General features: G+C 43.5%; 1 protein-coding gene across 1 annotated transcript; it reads left to right on the top strand.

The window, feature by feature from the left end:
• The first annotated feature begins 7,752 nt into the window (after window positions 1-7,752).
• LOC130889510 (alcohol dehydrogenase class-3) lies at window positions 7,753-23,203 on the top strand. The gene is made up of 9 exons (XM_057793294.1): window positions 7,753-7,773; window positions 9,889-9,990; window positions 11,682-11,823; window positions 12,345-12,432; window positions 16,589-16,808; window positions 16,929-17,189; window positions 20,978-21,113; window positions 22,585-22,723; window positions 22,990-23,203. The coding sequence occupies exons 1-9, from the start codon at window positions 7,762-7,764 to the stop codon at window positions 23,012-23,014; spliced, it is 1,125 nt and encodes a 374-aa protein (XP_057649277.1). The 5' UTR covers window positions 7,753-7,761; the 3' UTR covers window positions 23,015-23,203.
• Window positions 23,204-23,867: the final 664 nt, after the last annotated feature.

The raw sequence follows: 23,867 nt of genomic DNA on the forward strand, positions 1-23,867 counted from the left end.
AAGTCAACTGAAAGTAATAAAGAACAAACAGGGCAGTGGTGGTGCACACCTTTAATCCCAGCTCTCAGAAGACAGAGGCAGGTGAACCTCTGAATTTGAGGCCAGCCTGTTCTACAAAGCTAGTTCCAGGACAGCCAGGGCTACACAGAGAAACTCGTATTTCCAAAAACAAAGAGGAAAAAAGGAGCAAAGAACAATGTACCAATGTACATATAATAAAGGAGATAGGACTGGAGAAATTGCTAAAGTCATTAAGAGCACTGGCTACTCTTCCAAGGGACCTGTGCTTAATTCCTAGCAACCACATGGCAGTTGACAACTGTGTGACTCAGTACACCAGGAGATCCAATGCCCTCTTCTGGCCTCTGTGGGCACCAAACAGACATGCCTTACCTACATGCAGGCAAAACACTCAAACACAGAAAATAAAAATAAGTAAATCGTGTCAGGTATGCTAGCTCATGCCCCTAATCCCAACACCTGAAAATCAGAGGCAGAGAGAGACTGGGTGTAACCTCAAAGCCCATCTCCAGGGACACACCCCCTCCAACAAGGTCTTACCTATTTCAACAAGACACATCTCCTAATCTTTCTCAGTTTCATTCCCAAACATGAGACTATGGGGACCAGTCTTATTTAACCGTCACACCTGTTTTGAGTTCTGAGAGAAAAACATCTCTGAAGCCTTGACTGGGGAGAGGAGGGCAATGATATCTTAAAGCAGAGGCTCATATTCCTGGCTGGTTGGTCTCAAAACCATGACACAGATCAAGCTGGTCTCAAATGAATAAGCCATCTTCCTCCCTGTGGCCAAGTGCTGATACCAGGCCTGTGTCATCTGTCCCTGCTTCTTGAAGACTGTTTTTTAGAAACAGAAAAGTTGTTCTGGGCATGTTTCCTTTGCCAGTGTTGTGGGGACTAAGACACACTTCCCAGGTGTTAGCCTCTCATGCTATCCCAGCATGCTTTGTCTTCTCTTCCTACCCCCTCCCCTCTCCTTTGCTTCCTTGATACCTAGATTGCTTCATACCCACCTCTGTTTAAGACCTGTCCACCACAAAATGCCTCATTTTCCATTGCCTTGGGCACTAGTGACTTTACAGAAACTTCAACAATGTTGCTACTACTGTTTCTCAAATCTCAAATCTTACAACCTCCTTTAAAGCAGAACAATCTTTAAATATATAGACAGGAAGCACATTTGGTAACAAGTTTTTTTCATGTGCATCCAAATAATCTATATTCACTCTTTTTGGTTGTTGTTGTTTGGGGGCTTTATTTTGAGAATTTCATATATAAGTGCTGTATTTACATCATTTCTATCCATCTTCCCCTACTCCCTCTCAAATTCCTGACCTCGTCTTCAATTGTTACATACATACACACACACACAAGCACAGGTATATACAATTAGAATCTGTTGATCCATTTAGTATCACTCATATTGTCTATGTGTTCAGGACTAATCAACAGGGATTGGATAACCCATCGGGGATTCCTTCCTAGAGGAGACCGGTTCTTCTTCTCTCAGTAGTCATTAATTGCATGCAGGTCTTCAGCAGGTCTTCATCTAGGGGTGTGCCTTGTGAGACTTCTCCTGTCCATGCTGCAATCTCAGCTTGTGCTGTCACTGTGCCGGTCTTGTATAGGAGACCATGTTATAAAGATCCCACGGGATCTTTATATATAGAAGATATCTTCTATATATAGAAGACACTATCTGGAGGCAGACTTCCTATTTTGAGTGGAATTTTTCAAAAACATTTTCTATATTCCTCTTTTCTTTAATCAAGGTCAACCCTGGCTACAGATTGAAATCTTATTTAAGAAAATATAACATAGAAGTAATGCGGTTTGCAATGCATAGAACACATGAAAATCTACATTCTGACAGCTGGCTCCTTTCCCCACAAGCTCTCTTTCACTAACGAATGCCGCCTCCTGAAAGGCAGGATGCAACACACACTTCAACATGTCCAGACTGTCAGGCCACTGAAACACACTAGGACTTGATTCCCTCCAAAGGGAAAAAACAAAAAGTATTATAGTAATGACTGGTTTTCTGGGCAATGTACTTTCTGCTGCTGTAAAATAACTGTCCTGCTCTTTATTTGCCAATGTTCCAGTCGAAGGATTAGTTTTAAGGCACAAATACCTTCTTTGGAATAGTAAATCTGCATATCAAAATGTGTTTTCCCAACATAACAAAGCACACATTTATTTACAAAAGCTGTTTTGTGTGTCTAACATTATTGACAATATTCATGCACTCCTATAATAGTATGCAGCGTTTGAGTTTAAAAGGCAATCTGATCAGAGCACTACTATACATTTGTCTGAGAAGGGCAAAGGGTTTTAACATAACCACTATGCCTCTGACACCTTAGTTTTCAAAATGCTACCACAGCACCCTCTGGTGTTCCCTTTAAATTTCCATCTCCTAGATGCCTTTTTCACTGAGAGAAACTAGTCAGGAAGAAAAGCAATTTCTATTGACAGCAATAGAAATTGTATTCTAAAGGGTCCCTTCCTCTGTATTATCTAATGTGACCCTCAGACTCTTCCTACCATAAGGTCCCTGAAGTTAGAGCTATATTCCTGAGTGTCTTACCGAGCAGCTTCCAGCCACTCATCCATGGGAGTGGGCAAGGCAGACTTTATTGTCCACTGAGGAAATCTGTTACAGGAACACACACACTGCTTTTCCAATTGACTTATGAGGATATCTCCACAAGCTAGACATTTGTTGTTTGGTTTGGTTTGGTGATGATTGATGTTTGGTTGGCTTTGGTTTGTTCTGCTTTGTTTGAGAGATTCTATCTCAAAACGTAGACCAGGCTGATCTAGAACCCACAGAGGCCCACTTGCCTCTGCCTCCCTGGTGCTACAATTAAGGCATGTATTATCAAGCCCAGTCAAGGTAAACACTTTCTTAAGGATGGATGGGGAAACATGGAATGTTCTTGTTCTTAGGTGATACTTGCTGAAGAAGATAGAGGTGATTTCACAGATTGGGAGTTCAGACAGAGGCAGAAAGTAAAGGGGGCTAAAGAATCCCTTGGTACACCTAAGTGACAGAGGTAGAGCTGCTCATTCTCTTCTTTTTCAAATTATGAAACATTTCAAAATAAAAAGCTGGTGAAGACATTTTGAAGATAAAAGTTTTGAGGATATAAACTTGCATGAACACTCAAATATAATAAAAAAATAACTCTTAAAAACACACCACCCCAAAACAACCAGGCTATTGCCAAGGCTACTGGTTGACCTCCACAAACCAACAATAAGGCCCCATTGCCGGAGACGACACCTACAGAACTCACATGGAGAAGTCAAGCAAATGCCTACCTAGGGCTGTCACCCCTAATGACAAGTGTCCCTAGCACTGGAAGGTACTCCACATGCTACCAAAGGAAAAAAGTAAACTCCAACCCACCTACCAACTCATCTACAATGATGAGCTACCTACAAGATAGATGCACTAGTACAATGGTGGTTCAAAGGCTATGGGAGTAACTAACCAACACCTGAGTGCATTTAAGGCCACTCCATGAGATGGAATCCATCACCAATGCTGCTCAGGTGCCCAAGAGTTTGAGACCAGATAGGCCAGGGACCTAGGGGAAAAACCAAATACTACTGTTCTGCTAAAGGAAGTTAGCCATACAGTAACCGCTAACATTCTGCTATGTTCATAAACGAGAGAGCCTTGCTCAGCCATCAACGGAGACAGGAACAAACACAGAGACCCACAGCTAGGCAATGTACAGAGAGTGAGAGACCCGAAACACTCCTAAATGGGATGTCTCCATCAGAATCCTCCCTCGGGGCTCAAGGAACCCCGCAGAAGAAGAAGTAAAAAGATTGTAAGTGCCAGACAGGATGGAGGACACAAAAGAAACAAGGCCCTCTAAACACCGGACTGAAGCCCATGTGAGCCCACAGAGACTGAGGCAGTATGCACGGGACCCACGCAGGTCTGGACCTATGGGATCCCAGCCCTGAGAGGGGAAGGAGACCAAAGCCCCCTACCCTAACACAGAAGCTATCCCCAATTTATAACCACTCACAAATGAAAAATTAGTGTTCTCCAACAGAGTCTCAATGGGGACGCAAACCACTCTTAAGGGCAGGCCCCACGCCCAGTAGACGGCAAACACGAAATGAATTCATTGGTATCTTTGAAGGTTCTTTGTCTCACGTTTTGTCAGAATTTATATTTTAACTTTACGGATCCTTTTGTGTATATATTTTGGCTTCTGATTTTTATGGGATTCCTGTGTATATAAACATTTGTGCTCTCTGTAGCTGTGTTTCTAGTGCTTTTTCTTTGCTTTTTTTTTTTCTTCTGTTTATTTTGTCCTCGTCCAGCTTTTGTTTCATTTTATCTTTAAGATGACTGCTTGCTTTCTAACAAGAGACAGAAAGGAAACTGATTCAGACAGGAGGTGGAGGTGGGAAGGATCTCAGATATTCAGAATATATTTTAATTAAAAAAAACTATTTTCAATGAGAGAAGAAAGTAAAGAAAAGATAAAATACACGATCTGATCATTCCAGCAGATCTGCCATCTTCCAGGTCTGTTTCTGATGCTTGCCCTGTTTGTTCAAACTGTGTTTTACTCTTTTGTGTGTCTTCTAATTTTGTTATGAAAAGGCAGATATAATTTACTGGGTAAAATGAACTACAGTGAGTGCAATGCTAGTAATTATAAGGAACAGAAGAGAAGAAAGCAACCTGAAGTTTTTAATTATTTACTTTATCCAAGTCTTTAGGTGACCCTAGAAAGTCATTCAGTTGCACCTTTTCTTCTTTTTTTCTTTTTAATTCTCACCCCTTTATTGCAGGATAGCTAAAGCTAGAGGGGGCTGAAGTTGACTCCTCTCCCTTCTCCTTCACTGGCTGAGCAAAGGTAAAAACCCATGCTGAATTAAGAACCTAGTAAAATAAATTTTGAGGGCAAACCTCCTTAAGAACAGACATGTCTACATTTCTACTCCCTCTAGTGGGGACAGGAGGAAATTCTTCTCCCACCTTCACTGAGAAGTCATGGAGGTGAAATTTACAAGTATGAGAAGACCCCCTCCACTCCACACGACTGCATCCTCCCTGGAGTTTACAAGTGTCAGACCAAAGCACAAGAAACCTCCGACAATGTGCCAAACACACTTCAGTTTCTTACACGGGTGCTGCTGCTTGAAGGGATGGGATTCTAGTCTGATAAATCGTGATTCTCTGCATTTCTGTCTCTAATCTGAGGGCAGCAGTGTGACTTCACTCTCTAAGAATTGATAATTCCTCAATTAGTTCAGCTTTTAACTAGAATATAACTTCTCATCTCCATGCATGGCGGTCCATAGACTCATATATGTGAATACTCAGTCACCAGAGAGTGGAACGGGATGAAAGGCTAAAATCGGGAGGTGTGGCCTTGTTGGAGGAAGTGTGTCCTAGGGAGTGGGCTGAGAGGTTTCAAAAGCCCTATGCCAGGGCTCAGGCCTCTTTCCCTCTCCTCTGAAGCTCCTTCCCTCCCTCTCTCTTCTGAAGGTAACTCTCAACTACTTCTCCAGCACCACGCCTGCTGCTGTCTGCTCTCTGCAATGACGATAACGATAATGGCCTAAATCTCTAAGCAAGACTCCCAGTTAAATGCTTTCTTGTCTAAGAGTGGCTTTGGCCATGGGGTCTCTTCACAGCCACAGAAGACTAAGCGCCATAGCTGTCAAAGCAGAAAGCAGACGTCCTACTGGTTTCTGTTGTTGTTTGCTGGTTTAAGGAGAGAAGTTGATAAAATGCAAAATTTAAATAATAAACCTGAAGTAGGGGAAGGAAGGCACTCACTACAATCTGAATTTTATCCCTATCCTACCCTTAAATATTGTTAGAGTAACAATATTAGATTGTTACCCATCTGACTCCAAAAAAAAAAAACGAAGAAGAAAGAAAGAAAAAGAAAAAATCTAAGAGAAGGAAACAAAATGCATTGATTAAGGTATGTTTTAAAAGATCGCAAAGAAGGAGCATTAATTTAGAAAGGTGTTAGAGATTCGGTCTTCGGGCATCAAGGAAATCAGGTAAGAGGCTTTCTGGACCAAAAAAATAATGAGAGCCTGAACTAGAATAGCAGCAGCAAGGAGAAAAGGGTTACAAGATGTAAGAGAGATTGAAGGGTTGATAACAAGGATTACAGAGACCAAGAGAAAGGGAGAAGTTGTGTGAAGGGACCAGGGCCAGTTGGTTTTAAGGGCCAGATTGCTAAGACCTCTGCCCCATTTAACCCCACCATCCTACGTTGACTCATGTTCGACATCAACCAGACCCTCAGGAAATACGCCCAGTCCATGGCCAAACAGGGTCCCTACCCAACCACAAGTAGGAACTGTTCTTGCTATCTTCAGTCAAACAGACCCCTGACACAGCAACCACAGTTGCTGACCAGATGTCATAAGCCAATCACTGAATGATCCCCACACCAATCAGGGCCTACACCCAATCACTTCAAGGAACGCCTACCACAGCTGGAATTCCCCTAAGCAAGCTTTAAAAAGACTTGACTGTCTTACTCTTCCACACAGTCGGCGCCAGTCTGGGTAGACTCCAGCATGCTGGTTTCTCTGTCTCCAGAAGAAAGCTGCTTTCCGCAATTGCAGAATTGATTTGGGATTCTGGCTGGAGCGCGTAAATGGACATCCTTGCCATCAACATAGACATGTAGAGAAAAGTCCCTTTAAGAGGAAAAGACAAGATTAGTTTGAAATGAGTTGAGCTTTAAGCACCATGAAATACGCTAATTCACACAGGTATCTAGTGGGCACTTTGCACTTTTCCTTTAGGAAAGCCACCCTGATGGAAGACAGAATGTCTTCTATGTATATAAGTTAAAAGCCAGAGTGAGAGTTAGGGTGAAATGAGGGAGGGACTTGGAACAGTATCATGCAGAACGTCAACCCTAAGGTCTGTCTTCAGCAAATAAGCCTTGAGATATACCGAGAATGAAGTGTTCTCTAGTAGGTTCGTTTCAACAAAAACTCCTCCCCATTCACACGCAGCGTTTAGGATTCTCTCAAGAACGCAGCATCCTCCGTCTCTCTTTGTCTACTCTTAAAACGAGCCCAGTCTGCTCCCTCATTCCCTTCCTGCGAAATCTTCTCCCCGTGTCCTGTGGCCCTGAAATCCCAGGAACCCGGCAGAAGCAGCAATTGGAGCTCGGCAGTTCATGTCTAGGACTGCCCCTCTCCCTCTAGTGTTCCGAGTTCTCGGGAAACTCAGCCGCTGGGGGCAGTGTGGACGCTTCCAGAAGCACGGAGCACAAGGAGGGGGCGGGGACACGACCCGGAAAGCGTGGCTTTTTCCTCACGTGCTTCATTGGCACTCCAGTTCCCTCACGTTATACTTCTCTCATTTCTAAGCCTTACGTACAATGACTGCACAAAATTAGACAAGGAACTGCCACAGATATGCTCTGAAGCGACTCAATCAGGCCAGCCCGAAATAAAAAGCTTCACTGGCTCAGGATAAAATCCCCGCCATCTCAATCTGGGGAGCGCGGGAACCAAAACTCAGGTTCCGCCCTTCTTGCGTTAACCCCGCCTCCCTCTCAAATCCCGTCCCTACGCACAGACCCCCGCCCCTACGCACGCCGCCTCTGCATCATACTCCGCCTCCGCGCTCAGCCCCGCCCCTCACGCACGACCCGCCCCTTCCCGGGATCCGCTAGACTTGTTGCTTGACGTTCAGCTCACGAACCCCAACCTGCGGACATGGCGAACCAGGTATTGAAATGCGCGATGGGCCCGGAGCAGAGGAAAGGAGCGCTCGGGGGGTGCGCTGCCGCCAGCCCGGGAAGGCGAGCGCAGCCGCAGCGAGGGCGGGAAGGCTTTGTTTCGGTCCTACGCTTGAGGAGCAACTTTGCTTTTTGCTCTGCTCCGCCCGAAGCCGGGTGGGAAGAGGCCCGCGGCCTTCACGCCGGCTCGCACTTGCAGGATGGTGGAGCTGGAGCATTGACCGTGCTCAAAACTACCAAGCAAAGTCAGGCTGTTTCTTGGGCCTTCGCTTTCCGTATGCAGCCCCGTGTACCTGTTTCTTTAAATCACATCTTATTGACTTTCAAGTCCATCTCCAATAAACCCAGTGACTTGCAACCTTTATTCTGTCAACGTATTTCATAAGCATCAAGTGACCTAACAAAATCCAACCTTTTCAGTAGGCTTGCGTCTGGGGTAAGGAAAGGCAGTACTGAGTGGAATCGCTTTGGTAGCTCATTACTTTAGATGCACGATAAAAAAAAAAAAATGTGTATGGAATTTTAAACTTTCCAGGAGCCATATTAAAAAAGAACACATAAAATTAATTCTAATTACCATTACCAAATAGTTACAGCACTGTTTCAATATGTTATCAGTATTTTTAAATTGAGATATTTTTACTCTTCTAAGCTTTCAAAATTTACATTTATAGCCGGTCTCAGGTCACACTGACCTTTTCTAGTGTTCAATAGCCACACATGGCAAATGGCTAATGCGTTAGCTAGCACAGTTCCAATAGATGATTATGATATTTTTACATATCCCTCATTTGGATATTTCTTAGGATCCTTTCCACTGGGCAGTTTTGCACTAAAGTGCTGTTTTTTATAAGCTGTCCAAAGGAAAGGATTATTAGGATACATGATAATAAACTTGTGGTTCCTTGAATTACTGGCCTAGCCTATTGATAGGACCTGGGTGGGATTTTGTTGTTGTTCTTAGCTTGGCTTGCCTTTTGTTGTGTTGGGGATCGGATCCAGGGCCTTGTGCATTCCAGGCAAGTGCTCTACCATTGAGCTATATCCCTAGCTTGGCTCCTGTATCCTGTAGCCTTTATTTTGTCCTCACGTTTTTGTTTGTTTGTGTAGATAAAGTTTCACTATGCAGCTCTTGCTGGACCAGAACCTTCTATATGTGGGCCTTAAATTCACAGAGATCCTCCTGCCTCTGCCTCCCAAGTGCTGATATTAAAGTATCCACTTCCACACCCAACAGGACCTGTATCTTATCTGTTCTCAATTAAATCCTTGTGTGTGCACCACATGCATGCAGAAACTTGTGGAAGTCAGAAAAAGACACAGGTCCTCTGGAACAGGAGTTCCATCTAGTTGTGATGTAGATACGGAACCTGAAGTCCTCTGCAAGAGCGGCAAGTGCCATCTCTTCAGCCTTTCAAATATATGTGTGCGTGCATGCATGTGTGGTGGTGGTTTTTCCAGGGAAGATTTGAGATGGGAGCTTTCTGTGTAGCCCTGCCTGTCCTGCAACTTGAAATGTAGAGCAGACTGGCCTCGAACTCTTAGAGATCCACCTGCCTCTTAAGTGCTGGACTAAAGGTTTGCATCACTATCCCTGGCCCTTTAATTATATATTTTTAAGTATATTACTTATGTGAAACCATTTCACACAGAGGTATACGTTCTCTGTGAACATGTTCGCTTCATTTAGTTTTGTGTGTGCCTGAGTGTGTAGTGTGTGTGAGTGTTTACGCATGTTCACATGAGGGTACGGGAAGGGCTGAGGCTGACATCAAGAGTCTTCTGTCACTCTCCACCATATGTGCTGAATCGGGTCTTTCTCTTGAACCCCGAGCTGGTCAGCACAGGTAGTCTAGCCAGCCAGCTTGCTCTGAGGATCCCTTGGCTGCCAGTCTGAGTGCTGGAATTACAGACAGGCCACCGCATCCATGTATACTGTGGAGCTGAGCTCTGGTCCTCATGCCTGCACAGCAGGGCCTTTACCCACCGAGCCATCTCCCCGCCCTGGTACACTCGAGCGTTAGCAGTCAGTATCTGAGTTGCCTGTCGAGGAATTATTAATTTAGGGGGGATAAACTGTTTACCGCCTTTTCCCCCACTTCAGGTGATCAGATGCAAGGCTGCAGTCGCCTGGGAGGCTGGAAAACCTCTCTCCATAGAGGAAGTCGAAGTAGCACCTCCCAAGGCTCACGAAGTTCGAATTAAGGTAATGTTACAGCAAGGCTCTGTGGGAAGAAGCATGCAGTTAAGTCTCCGGATAGAGGAGTAGGTCTGAGGGCGGCAGAGGATAAACCCAAAGGGTGGTGTCCAGGAGGAGGCATCGGAAGCCTTCCAGCCGTGGAATCACACAATCCTCTGACCTGCCTCCCTAGAAGAAGCCCTCGCCGTCATTTTGTATTTGCTCTGGGGCTGAGAGGCCAAGCCTCTGGATTAGTGGACTACAGCGATATAACTTTTTATGGTTTGAGTTTAAGGCAGCTTTATATGGTCCTCTCCTCCCTGCTAGTCCCATAACTCACAGTGTGGTGCATTAAGTCAAAGAATAGACTCGATCTTCAGGTTTGCTTCCAGAAAACTGGGGAAAGGTTCTTGATTGATTAGAGCAATAAACAAAGTTCTCTTGCCTAGAGAGCATTAAAATGCCCCTGGTGGACAAGGCCAGGGTTCAGTGGGTTCATTAGTCTCCTGCCCCTTACCCTTCACTGTGGCTAAGAAAAGAAGTTACCCCTGGAGAGAGGCAGAAGACAGCATTCCCCAGAGGCCTTTGACTTCTTGACATAAAACTTTGTTTTACCCTCTGCTCTGTACTGGTTTTGGGTAAAAAGTGAACGCTTTAAAGTCAGAACCAGTACATGTGTTCTGTTCCATAACATTCTAGAAAAATGTTCCTCTCCAAAGAAAAGAGCCACAGGTCTCTTGCATTGCCCCCAGACACACTACACACTGCCTGTGCCCCAAGGTTCACAGAAAGATCTGATTAGAAAGTACAAAGCCTAACGCTTTTCAAGGTCCTTTTCAGCCAAGTCTAAGAATCTGAAATCTCTTAATACTTTGTGTATTTCTGTACGTGTTCAGAAGTGGTGGGTGCTTTGCCAGTAAAGAAAGCAGTTTATCCTAGATAAACGAAGCTGAATAGTGTGGATACGGTGAACTTTCGTCTCCCAGGAAGCTGGTGACGTACAGAAAAGGATGGGGTACAGAGGACGGAAGCAGAAAAGCATAAATACGAACAAGATTTTTCCTTTAATTGATTTTTTTTTCTTTAATGTATATGTTGATGTACCTCTGTGAATTTCTGTGTGCCAAGCGCATGCAGGAACCTGAGGAGACCAGAGGGCGTTGGAGCCCAGGGGAGTGGCAGGTAATTGTGAGCCGTCTAATGTGGGTGCTGAACCCACAAACCGGATCATCTGCTAGAGCGGCACTCACTCTTAGTCACTGAGCCATCTTTCCCCCCACCTCGTTTGAGTAGAAACTGTGTATGTCGGCCAAAAGACTCCATTCCACTAAAAGCTCTGAGTTTGGCGGAGACCATACAGGCTGGCACCTCTCAGAAATAATGTCTTCTTAGGCATTACATTCCAAGTTAGGAAGCCAGCAGTGGGATGGCCCCCCGCTGTTTGGATTCTCTTTATCACAGAAGGCACAGTGCTGGTGCCACCAGCTTTACCTCTGCTTGTTCATATCAAAAGGGAAAATGGCTCTGTCGCACCTTCCTGCATATTAACGCACCACCATCCTCATTAGTACCAAGAAGCCTGCCAGGTCTAAGAATTATAAACATGCTAATTCTAGAGAAGTACAGTTATAAAGGAAATGTAGCTAAAAATTTATAAAATGTGCTGTCTGCAGCTGCATGTGCACACTTAGATGCTTTTTCTCTTGATGTCCTGGTAGATCATTGCCACTGCCATTTGCCACACCGATGCCTATACCCTGAGTGGAGCTGATCCTGAGGGGTGTTTCCCAGTGATCTTGGGACATGAAGGCGCTGGGATTGTGGAAAGCGTTGGTGAAGGGGTCACTAAGGTGAAGGCAGGTAAGGAGGGTACCTGATCCACTCATCTTGATTTTGGCTCGTTTCTGGGAGTGTTACTAATTAACGATATCTATTTCTGAGCAGGCATCACCTACGAAAGTTGTCAGTTAATTTCACTTATCTTGGAAGCACAAGTATTTGGATTCATTTTTTTTTCTTCTTTGATTTTGCAGACTGCTTTTCATTTGAAACTTTTTATTTGAAACTGTCTTAAGTACATTACCAAAAAGCAATTTTGGCAAGTTAAGCAAGAATTTATAGGGCTGTGTCAATGAATTGGTGGTTTTGAAACATATCAACCTCTTGAACCTCCCAACTATTGAGAGTTTCGATTAGATCTTTGAAACTTACCTTTCTGTGCGTGGCTGGTTAGTGTCTGAACCACGCTCTTTAGATGACGTTTCTAGCCTTGAGGCCGTTTCTTTGCACGCTTGCGTCAGCTGACGGAATCAAGAAAACTGCTGTGTTCACCTAGAGCCAGCCGCACCAGTCAGGATAATAATGTCACATTTGTTTCCTAGGTGACACTGTCATCCCACTTTACATCCCACAGTGTGGAGAATGCAAATTTTGTCTGAATCCTAAAACAAACCTTTGCCAGAAGATAAGGTTAGTAGCTTTTTAAAAGTATATATAGCTCTTTCAAAAAAGCTAATGCTTGTGCATGTACTATGTGTCTGCCTGTTGCACATGCAGGGGTCACAGCAGGATATCAAAGAGCTCACACCCCACCTTCATCTTCCTCCCTGTTAAATGACAAACTTTTCTTGGGGAGATATAACACATATATGTCTACTTACCCCACATAGGGAGCCCACAACAGACCAAACTACAGATACCACCAAAGCCCAACTTGGTGAACCATGTGTTTTATTGGGGTTTTTTACAAGGGTATGGGTGAGGGATCACTTACAGGAGCAGAAATACTCAGATAGCTGTATTCACAAAGCCCCTCCCAGCACAGGTGACAACTCACAAAGGCTGGGGAACCTGGAGCACACTGCACAGCCTGCAAGTTAGAGGCTGTCCTTTCCAAGTGCCTCAGTTGGTCTGTACCTCTTCCAGGCAGCTGCTCTGGTCTGAGAGTCTTCTTTGCAGCTTGGCTCTCTTGTCTGAAGGGGACCCTTACTCTGACAAAAAGGGGCATAGTGAATCTAGTTAGTTTCAGGGACTTCCTGAAGCTATTTTGACTTGTTTACCTTCCTACTTAAGGAGCTTCCTTGCAGAATGAAATGCTTCAGTTTAAGAGGAGACTGTTAGTAGTACAACTTCCCTACCCCTTTCCTTTGAGACAGGGTCTCTTACACTGAAGCTCTCCAGTTCAAGCTGTGTTGATTGGCCACAGCTCCTGGGTCTGCCTGACTCCTCCCCAAATCCACCCACCCCACCCACCTCTGCACTAGGGTTACAGCATACCGGTCAGGCCTGGTATTTCACATGGATTCTGCACTTTGAACTCAGATCTGTGTGGTTGCACAATAAGTGCTTTTAACTGCTGAGCCATCTCCCCGGCCCTCTATTAATACAGTCTTACAATAAGAGATCTTATTAGTAGTAAAATGGTGCTACAGAGATGGCTCAGTGGTCAAAGCACTTGTACTAGCTGCTCTTCCAGAGGACCCAGGTTTGATTCCTGACACCTACATGGTGGCTCACAACCATCTAACTCCAGTTCCAGGGGAACTGATGCCCTCTTCTGACCTTGGGGCACTAGTCACACACATGGTATATGTACCATACCTACATACATTCATGCAAACACACACACGCAAAACACCCATACACACAAAAAAAATAAATAAATCACAGCAAGTATTTGTGTAGTCTTATTCAGCGCCTGTTGCTCAACACTCAGGAAATGGAGACAGGAGGTCACAAGAGTCACAGCCCAGACTACAGACATACATAGCCTCCTTTCAAAGAGCCACAAAAGGATGGTGGGGGTGGGTCCGTCAGAGTTTTCTGAATACATTCTCTTTCTGTAAAAGGCAGGTAAATTTGCAAGCAAAGACATGTATTTTTAAAGTGAAATAAAGCCCTTTTTATGAGCTGCTTTATGGCCCATTGAATCAGAGTAATAAAAGCTACCTCAGGAGGGTTATGTGAAGGAGATAACAAACCCCTTGATACAGAAAGGGTAGTTCTGTTGTGAGGTGGGGCACACCACTTGAGGACCCTTTGAGACTAGTTAGATCTTCTTTTCTTTGTTGCCTCTTTTGTTTTTCTAGACAGGGTTTCTCTGTATAGCCCTGACTGTCCTGGAACTCACTCTGTAGACCAGGCTAGCCTCAAACTCATAGAGATCCACCTGCTTCTGCATGATTAAACGCATGCGCCACCATGCCTGGCATTTGTTGCTTTTTTTATTGGGGTAGAACACACATTAATACAGTAGTCATGGTACACAAATTGTGCAGCCCAGTGAGTGTTTACATGCGTACATACAGCCTGGGTAAACCCTTCTCCCAGCATAGGATGCAATCTCTACCAGCACCCATCTGTGCTCCTTGTGTCCTTTGACCAATACCTGACTCCTCTACAGGCAGCTTTCCTGTAGACCTTGGTGTAGTTGAATCACGAGGCATGTGCTTTCGCGTTTCCTGTTTGTGTCTCTGCGCAGTGTCCGAGTTCCTACGTGCCTGTCTGCTTTTGTGTTGTTCCACTCCAGATAGCAGTGCGTGTTCGCTTGCCTGCTATTGGTGGACACTAGGTCATACCAGGGAGGGCAGTTGAAATTAGTGCTACATTCTTACCTGTTTTGTGTTGGGTATGTACGCTACTTTCTCGAGGAGGAGTCCTGCAGTTTGACCAGCTAAGATGTGAGAAGTACACACACAGCTTTCCAATGTGAATGGAAGAGTTTTACTCCTACAACAATGTATAGAAGACCTCTTTTCTAATTCCTGTATTTATTCATGTATATATTTCAAAATATTTATCTTAGTATCAGGTTATTGTGTTTATTAGAAATGATAAATGTTGGGGCTGAGACAGTGGCTCAGTTGGGAAAATTCAGATACCCTGAAACCACATTAAAGCCAGCTGCAGTATTGTGCAAACCACATCAAAGCAGTTGCACAATTGTGTAATCCCAGCATGCTCTTAGGGAGATGTAGTAGTAGGAGGGCCGCTTATTTGTTTCTGGCTGCTCAGCCCTGAAATAATAACACAGAAACTGTATTAATTAAATCACTTCTTGGCCCATTAGGTCTAGCTTCTTATTGGCTAATTCTTAACATCTTAATTTAACCCATTTCTATTACTCTGTGTATCGCCACATGGCTGTGGCTTACCAGCATCTGTCTCCAGTGGGGCTATATGGCTTCTCTCTGACTCCGCCTTCTTTCTTCCAGCATTCAGTATAGTCGTCCCCCCCATTCCCCCGCCCGCCCCCCAACTAACTCTGTTCTACCCTATCAGGCCAAGCCAGTTTCTTTATTCATTAACCAATAAAAGCAACACATGTACAGAAGGACCTCCTACACAGGGAGATAAAAGGAGACATGATAATCATTAGATCAACTCGCCCATCTAACACAGTAGCTAAGAGACCCTGTCTCAAAGAGGGTGAGGAGACTAAGAGCAACCTCAAGGTTGTCCTCTGACCTACACACATACTGAACCCTCACACCATTGGTCACAGTGTTAATGCTTTTCTTGCCATACGTTCAGATTTTTGTAGCAATCTACAAGGAAGATGCTGCTGCTGCTGCTGCTGATGCTCTACACTATAGTGAGGCACCAGAAGCCATGTTTCATGCAGTGGCTAAGCAAGTGCTAATTCCTGTCTCTTGTAAGATAACGGAGTTTGGGAGTTGTTTGGGGGGTCATTTTGCTTGTTTGATTTTCCCCTTAGTGGTAATCAATCACAGTCAAAGAGAAAGGTCAGATGTGGTGGTGCACATCTTCAATCTCAGCACTCAAGAGGTAGAAGCAGGTGGATCTCTGAGTTTGTGAACGCCCTGGTCTACAGAGCACCTCAGGGTCAACCAGGGTTAGATAGTGAAGTTCTTTCTCAAAAAAAGGTGGGGTAGAACTCAGATCCTTGAGAAATGTTACCCTGTTGAAGCCCCATGGAGATGCCTCTGTTTTTCACTAGATGAGTTGGATAATTGTTTGGAGTGTTTTGTATAAATTCTTTTTTTTTTTTTTGGTTTTTCGAGTATAAATTCTTATGAAGCTTTATTTGCTTCTGAGTGTTTATGAAATTTAAAAATAACGTCACAGAAGTTGAACCTGTTAAAATCACTTCAGTTCCTGTAGCGCAACTTAACTGAGATAGGACATAGGTGGACACGGTACCCACGGATGCAGATCCCACAGGACTCCGAAGCTGAGGACGATCACGGTCTTTGTAGGTTTATCTAGTTGGAATGTGGGCAGTTGTTAATGAATGCATCAGAATGGTGGTTCTCAACCTCTGGGTCACTACCCCCTTAGGGAGTCAAATGACCCTTTCATAATAGTTACACATCAGATATCCTGAATATTAGATATTTATATTACAATTCATAACAGTAGCAAAATTACAATTTTGAAGTAGCAGCAAAGTAATTTTATGGTTGGGGGTCACCACAACATTAAAGGGTCACACACAGCATTTAGGAAGGTTGACAACCACTGCATTAAAAGTTAGGGGGTTTTGCCCTAGTATACCTTTCTGAGTATTTTCTGGTCATTATTTTTTAAACTGATTTTTTTTTTCTATAGATTTAAGGAAATGAGTCTACCCTTCTCTTTTCATTTTCCTTTTCCTTCTCTCTAGAGTCACTCAGGGGAAAGGATTAATGCCAGATGGCACTAGCAGATTTACCTGCAAAGGAAAGTCTATTTTTCATTTCATGGGAACCAGCACATTTTCTGAATACACAGTTGTGGCTGACATCTCTGTTGCTAAAATTGATCCTTCAGCACCTTTGGATAAAGTCTGCCTTCTCGGGTGTGGCATTTCAACCGGCTACGGTGCTGCTGTGAACACTGCCAAGGTAAGAGACTGGACTGGGCTTCGGCTACTGCCTTAATTCAGAGAGACATTGCTGAAACAGCGGCGGTCCTGTGAGGCCTTTACTCTTGGCATGCTGCTTACAGACTGTCTTTTGATGTAGGTGGAGCCTGGTTCTACCTGTGCCGTCTTTGGCCTGGGAGGAGTTGGATTGGCAGTGATCATGGGCTGTAAAGTGGCTGGCGCATCCCGGATCATTGGTATCGACATCAATAAAGATAAATTCGCAAAGGCCAAAGAATTTGGAGCCTCTGAATGTATTAACCCCCAGGATTTCAATAAACCTATCCAGGAAGTACTCGTTGAGATGACAGACGGGGGAGCAGATTACTCTTTTGAGTGCATTGGCAACGTGAAGGTCATGGTAAGTATGTATGTCTCCTCCTTTTGTGCTTACACTACTTTTTTAAAGTGCAGTTTCCTGAAGATCAAATATTGTTTTGTTTTGGAAGGAACAGCTTTGATAGGAATTCTAAAGAAAGCAGAGGATGGTAATAGCTTCTTGCACTACTTGGAACTATTTGAGTGGGAAATGATAGAAGTTCGGAAAGGGGAAAGATGAACAAAAAAAATCTTTCTTTGCCTTTTGAGTGTATATTAACTGCTTATCTCATGAAATGAGAAGCTAAATAGTGTGGAGAGCATGAGTTTTGAATTGGATATGCACACACATCCTGACATGGTGACCTGAGCAGAGGATACAGATTCTCACAGACATGGTTAACCTGAGCAGAGGATGCAGATTCTCACAGACACAGGTGACCTGAGCAGAGGATGCAGATTCTCACAGACACGGGTAACCTGAGCAGAGGATGCAGATTCTCACAGACACAGGTGACCTGAGCAGAGGATGCAGATTCTCACAGACACAGGTGACCTGAGCAGAGGATGCAGATTCTCACAGACACAGGTGACCTGAGCAGAGAATGCAGATTCTCACAGACACAGGTAACCTGAGCAGAGGATGCAGATTCTCACAGACACAGGTGACCTGAGCAGAGAATGCAGATTCTCACAGACACAGGTAACCTGAGCAGAGGATGCAGATTCTCACAGACACAGGTGACCTGAGCAGAGGATGCAGATTCTCACAGACATGGGTAACCTGAGCAGAGGATACAGATTCTCACAGACACAGGTGACCTGAGCAGAGGATGCAGATTCTCACAGACATGGGTAACCTGAGCAGAGGATGCAGATTCTCACAGACACGGGTAACCTGAGCAGAGGATGCAGATTCTCACAGACATGGGTAACCTGAGCAGAGGATGCAGATTCTCACAGACACGGGTAACATTAAATGGTGAATTTCTTACAGTTACTTTTGACACCTTCTTGCACTATTTTTTTTTCTTAGATTTATGTGTATGAATGTTTTGCCTGTTAGTATGTATGCATACAACATGTATGCTTGGTGCTCACAAAGTCAGAAGAGAGCATTGGATCCTCAAGAAGTGGAGTTGTGGATGGTTGTGAGCCACCTTGTGGGTGCTAGGATCTGAAACATGATCCTCTGTAAGAGCAGAATGTGCTCTTAACCACTGACCTATCTCTCTAGCCCTAAAATCATTTTGAGTTCGGGTTAATTTTTATTTTTAAACTGATATCTAAAAGCATAAAGCTTGCATGTTGATGGATCACCAGGCAATGATCAATCCTTTGTGTACTGTTTACATCTGCCTAAATGGAGGAAACTGTCAAGATTGTCTAGCTGTGTTAAGTACGAATAGCAGCTGGCAGACACTCTGGCTGTGCTGCAGCAAACATGGGGTTGCACCATTCTTGTTTGGGCCAGAGGCCCCCAGTTTTCCCTGATCCGTCTCATTCTCTTCCATTCTCTCAGGAAGTGAGTTTATGAGGAAGAAGTCACTCTTAGGAAGCTGAGCTTTAACTTGATGAGGCCTTTGTGTGTGTATTGATGTGGCTCCATTTACTTAACCGTCTGTGTCTCCTTGGTGCCTGTCTGACTTGGACGAATGACTGTGGCTCGGTTGTGAAGAGTGGATATTGGCTTTGGAAGCTGTATTGGTGGCGCACATTACAGGTCTTCTCATCAAGTCAAAAAGAAAAATAACATGGTCCTTCCAATCTAAAAGCACCCCCGGCTCCAATCCTAGTCCTTGGTCTCCTTCCCCAGTGTTATCTTCTAGCCATATTTCATATTCAAGATGAACCTCTAGAATCTCTCCTTGAACCTTCTTTCTGTCCTTGCAGCACTGGTCTGTCCCTTGTGACCCTGACACTCCGTGCACACAGACTGAATTTGCCAAGCCTGACCCTGTCCTAGCTATGAATCCTGATTTGCATCCCAGGGCCTGGGCACTTGAGGCCACACTCTCAACAGCTCCTTTCTTATCTCCTTAGACTTCACATTGTCACAGACACTTGCAGAGCCGTGCTTTTTTGGACCTTCTCCAAAGTTACTGAGAGCTGATGGCACATTTCCATCTCTCCTTTCTGTCTTTCCCCACCTGCACCATCCTTAGTTATCTGTTTGTTGTAGGAGCACCGGCCCTTTGTTCGTCCCAGCCATCCAGCTAGTTTACACCCAAAATAACCACACAGAAATTGTATTAATTAAATCACTGCCTGCCCCATTATCTCTAGCCTCTTATTGGCTAACTCTCACATCTTGATTTAACCCATTTCTAATAATCTGTATGTCACCACGAGGTCATGGCTTACCGATAAAGAGTCAGCATGACTGACCTGGCTGCTGGCTCCATGGCGGTGCTCTCTTTATTCTGCTTTCTTCCTCCCAGAATTCCATTCTATCTTCTCCGCCTACCTAAGTTCTGCCCTATCAGGCCAAGCAGCTTCTTTATTGGTTAACCAATGAAAGCAATACATAAACAGAAGGACTTCCTACACTATTTCCCCTTTTCTGTTTAAAAAGGAAAGGAAGACTTTAACTTTAACATAGTAAAATTACATAGAATAAAACAGTTATCAAGCAAGAATTACAGTTACAATGTTTATATCTATCTTATCTTTTATCATAACAAAGGAAAACTATTAACTACCTATTCTTCAACTCCATCAAAGACTCCAGAAGGATATAATATTGCCTAAGTAAACAGGAAGTGTATTATAAACAACTTCCAAAACTCTAGAATTGACGGAGACATCTTGCTGCCTAGACATTTACCCAAAGTTCTTCTGTACCATTGGGGCATCCATCTTCAGTCTACAGACCCATAGTATCCAGCAGACTTTTCCATGAAGCTGGAAATTTTAAAGACAGTTCAGTCACTTTCTTCTGTGTCCTGCAGAATGTCTCGTAGACTCTTTCATGAAGCAGGAACCCCTAAGGATCATCTCACCTTTAGGCAAGTTTAGTACTCATCTCTCTGTGGGTACTGCATGTCCAGTGAAGCAGTCCAGGCAAGAGCAGTTTCTTGTCTAAATGGCTAGCAAGCTCCATAAGGAGCCTCTTCAATGCCCATCTTCCTCTTGAAGTAGATTGGAGCTGCCAGGAACAGATGAGTCTCATTGTCATGAAAAGTCCTAAGTTATTAAAACATCGGAAATGCCATATTCTGTAGTCTTTGAAAGATATGAAGAATGCCTATCTGAAATATATCTATGCACATCTAGAAAATCTAACATGACTACAAACTTGACTATTATAGATGATTATCTATTAACCTATATTTCTTAATTATACATTACATTTTTAAATGAACTATACAATCACAATACCTTAATCGAGCAGAAATATACTATAACAAGATTGACCTTAAATGTATATCAATAAACCAAGATTTATACCAATGCAAATTATTCATCTCTATATCGTATCCCCCTTTAAATGTAAAAGAACATTTATAAACAATATTTGGGAATATGAGTTATAAAACCCAACTATAAACTCATGCGAGAGAAGCAGTCTAGATTCATTCATTTTCTCTGTGGATATGGGATAGAAATCAATAGCTTTCAGTTTGTTCAATTTTCTTATAGTCAGGTTAATTTTTAAAGGTACTTGTTAAAATATAATTGCTCAGTAAAATTAAAATTACTAAACCTTAAGTTTGAGAACTTGTTGCCATTTTGTAAAATGTTACCCCTTCCCCCACTAGAGGTTTCTGGGGAAAAGGGCAGTGTTGGTGCAGCTTATGGACACCTGTGATTGTGTCTTTGTTCTTGCAGAGAGCAGCCCTCGAGGGGGTGCACAAAGGCTGGGGAGTCAGTGTGGTGGTTGGCGTAGCTGCTTCAGGTGAAGAAATCGCCACTCGCCCATTCCAGCTGGTGACAGGACGCACGTGGAAAGGCACTGCCTTTGGAGGTAACGCAGTGGACAAGTAGATTTTTTCTCTTCTGTTTCCATTGGCATAATTTAAATCTCAGTCTCATTTCCTGTGTTAACACAAATCATCTGGTTGTAGTTCTTTCTTGATTGTTTCATGGGAGACCTGAAGAGACTTTCAGAGTCAGTATTGGCTGCTGGTGCTGGGGAGGCATTCGGCTTCTTAAGTAAGGAGAGCCAAACAATACAGGACTTCAAAGAGCAAGAGCCAGGTGTAGGGGTACAGCTTTTAATTCTAACACTCAGGAGGCAGGGGTAGATGGAAGGCCAGCCTGGTGTACACAGTAAATTGCAGGACAGCCAGAGATACACAATGAGACCCAGTCTTTTAAAAAAAAGAAATAAGAAGAAAAAAAAAGAAATGAGAGAGAGAGCAAGAATTAATGAGCAAGAAAGAGGTTGAAGGCAGGCTGGGTAAACTGCCCAGGGTTTCTTGTGTGAATTTAGGTGTCATTTTTAATACTCCTTCCTTAGAGAATGCAGCCATCACTTACTATGGTCAGACTTCTTTCTGAATAACACTAATTTTAGTAGTACCCAATACGTGGTCCTAAACTAAAATAGTGATGAAACATTTTAGCAAAATTAAAAGCTATCAAACTGATGATCATTTTCCCCTGGTGTAGTTGTAGGGAGGGATTTAGTCATTTGGCATTATCTAACTATGGGTAGAAGGCTGAGTAAAGTCTTTTTGTGGTGCTCAGCTGGGGAAAAATATCAAAACCTGTCTCACAGCCCAACTATTGTGAATAAATGACTCCCATAGTCCTTACAGGCTTTCAAAAAAACTCAATGAACAATCCTTTCTTATCATCCTTATTAGGGGGAAAATATCCCAGGCATTTTGAATGCTGTTTAAGAGAATGTGTGTTGAGATCCCATACCATATATTATCTCAACTTTTTTGAAACCCAGAATAAAAGCCTTGGAAACTATGCTAAAATGAGGGCATGACCAAAATTCTCTTCTTTATGATTACATGTTTACCTTAGAAAATGTCAGTTTGACTAACTGATTCTAGTGTCTTGGAACTCTTTATTTAACTGGCATGTGCTTCTGGGGGCACCATATTCTAGGAGCTGATTTGAAAGGGCCTTTGAAGCCAGAGTAGCTAGGCAAGTACTCTCCAGCAGAATTATAAACTATTTGTTCTTGAGGCGGGATGACCTTCCTGCCTCGGCCTCTACTGTGGCTGGTTTTTCAGGCCTGTCGTCCAGCCCAGTAACCCTAAAATAGGAAAAGAACAATTAACTCTAAAGTGTTTACTTTTTCACAGCTAAGGATGTGTCTGACTCTTCCTCTGCGCAACAGCAGTTCTAAAAAGGTTTTGTTCATCTTGAATCCATGTAACTGCTGAACTGTCTGGGTGTTACCCAGGAGAGGAACACGATTAAATATATTGGAGAAACTTGTTGCATAAACTTATCCTTAAGAATGTGGTTTCTTTTAGGATGGAAGAGTGTAGAGAGTGTCCCAAAGCTGGTGTCTGAATATATGTCAAAAAAGATAAAAGTTGACGAATTTGTAACTGACACGCTAACCTTCGACCAAATCAACCAAGGCTTCGACCTGATGCACTCGGGGAAAAGGTGAGCTTTCAGTTCAGCTGACAGTGAAAGTGGGAGGGACGAGCAAAATAAATAGAATGGTCAGTGGTTGCGTCATGGCTCAGAGGGAGCAGGTGCCTGCTGCCCAGTGACATGAGTTCAGTCCCCATGACCTACATGATAGAACTGATCTCCACACACATGCCCGGGTGCACACATATACACACATAGAATAAATAAATTAATGTGGTTATAAATAAATGTGATTTAGTTCATCTTTCAAATTTTATTCTTGCTCTGTCTCACAGCATTCGAACTGTTCTAAAGATGTAAGTTCAGAAGAGAACACTGTCCTTCCTGTGATTAGAAGAGAATAGACTTCTAAGTGTGTGTAATCATGTCTATAATCAAGGACAAGGCAAATAATCAATCACAAGTCAGTTTTTTGAACTCTCCACGTAAATAATTGCTGCTCAAGAAATATTTTAACATAATAAAAATACTTTCTGCATTTGTGAGTAAATTGAACATTTTGTCGTCTCTCTTTAGGCTGCCCAGTATGCCGTCTAGAAACAATGCTAACCCAAAAGGAAGGCTAATTTTTAATTCATCCACATAGGTTTAGTTAACAAACCAAGATTAGAATATTCTTTGTCTGCAAATACCGATTAGAAACATACACTACCAAGCAGTCAGTAAACTTGTTAAGTTTATTTAGGCAACTAGTTCGGTGATTCATCCTTTTCAACAACCAAGTGACCAGGTGAAATCAGCCCTGCCTGCTCATAGGGCTGCTTTTGGTAGAATTATGAGAACAGAACAGTGCAGTGTGCTCTGTCAGCTGGACACTGACAGCTGCACATGTGGTAAATACCGCAAGTCAAGGGCATGCTCCACAGGATCACCTCCTGCCTAAATGGCTACTCAGCTACTCCCATAGCCCAAAGTGAGGCCATGCCGTGATGGCTGCAGAATGCTCAGAAGCAAAACCTGTCATCTCACTTAGGGCTCAAGTACTGATTTGAGTTGAAACACGTAGAGTCCACCTAGCTACCGATAATGCAAATTCGCTTCAGTCACATTGTCCTGTAAACTGTTACTAAGCTGAGATATCAGTGCAAGCAGGTGTAATCTCTCTCCTAGCCACAGTTCAAATCAGATCCCTGGTATCCTGGTCGTGTGCTTC

Source organism: Chionomys nivalis, chromosome 18, assembly GCF_950005125.1.
Source record: "Chionomys nivalis chromosome 18, mChiNiv1.1, whole genome shotgun sequence".
NCBI classification, from domain to species: domain Eukaryota; kingdom Metazoa; phylum Chordata; class Mammalia; order Rodentia; family Cricetidae; genus Chionomys; species Chionomys nivalis.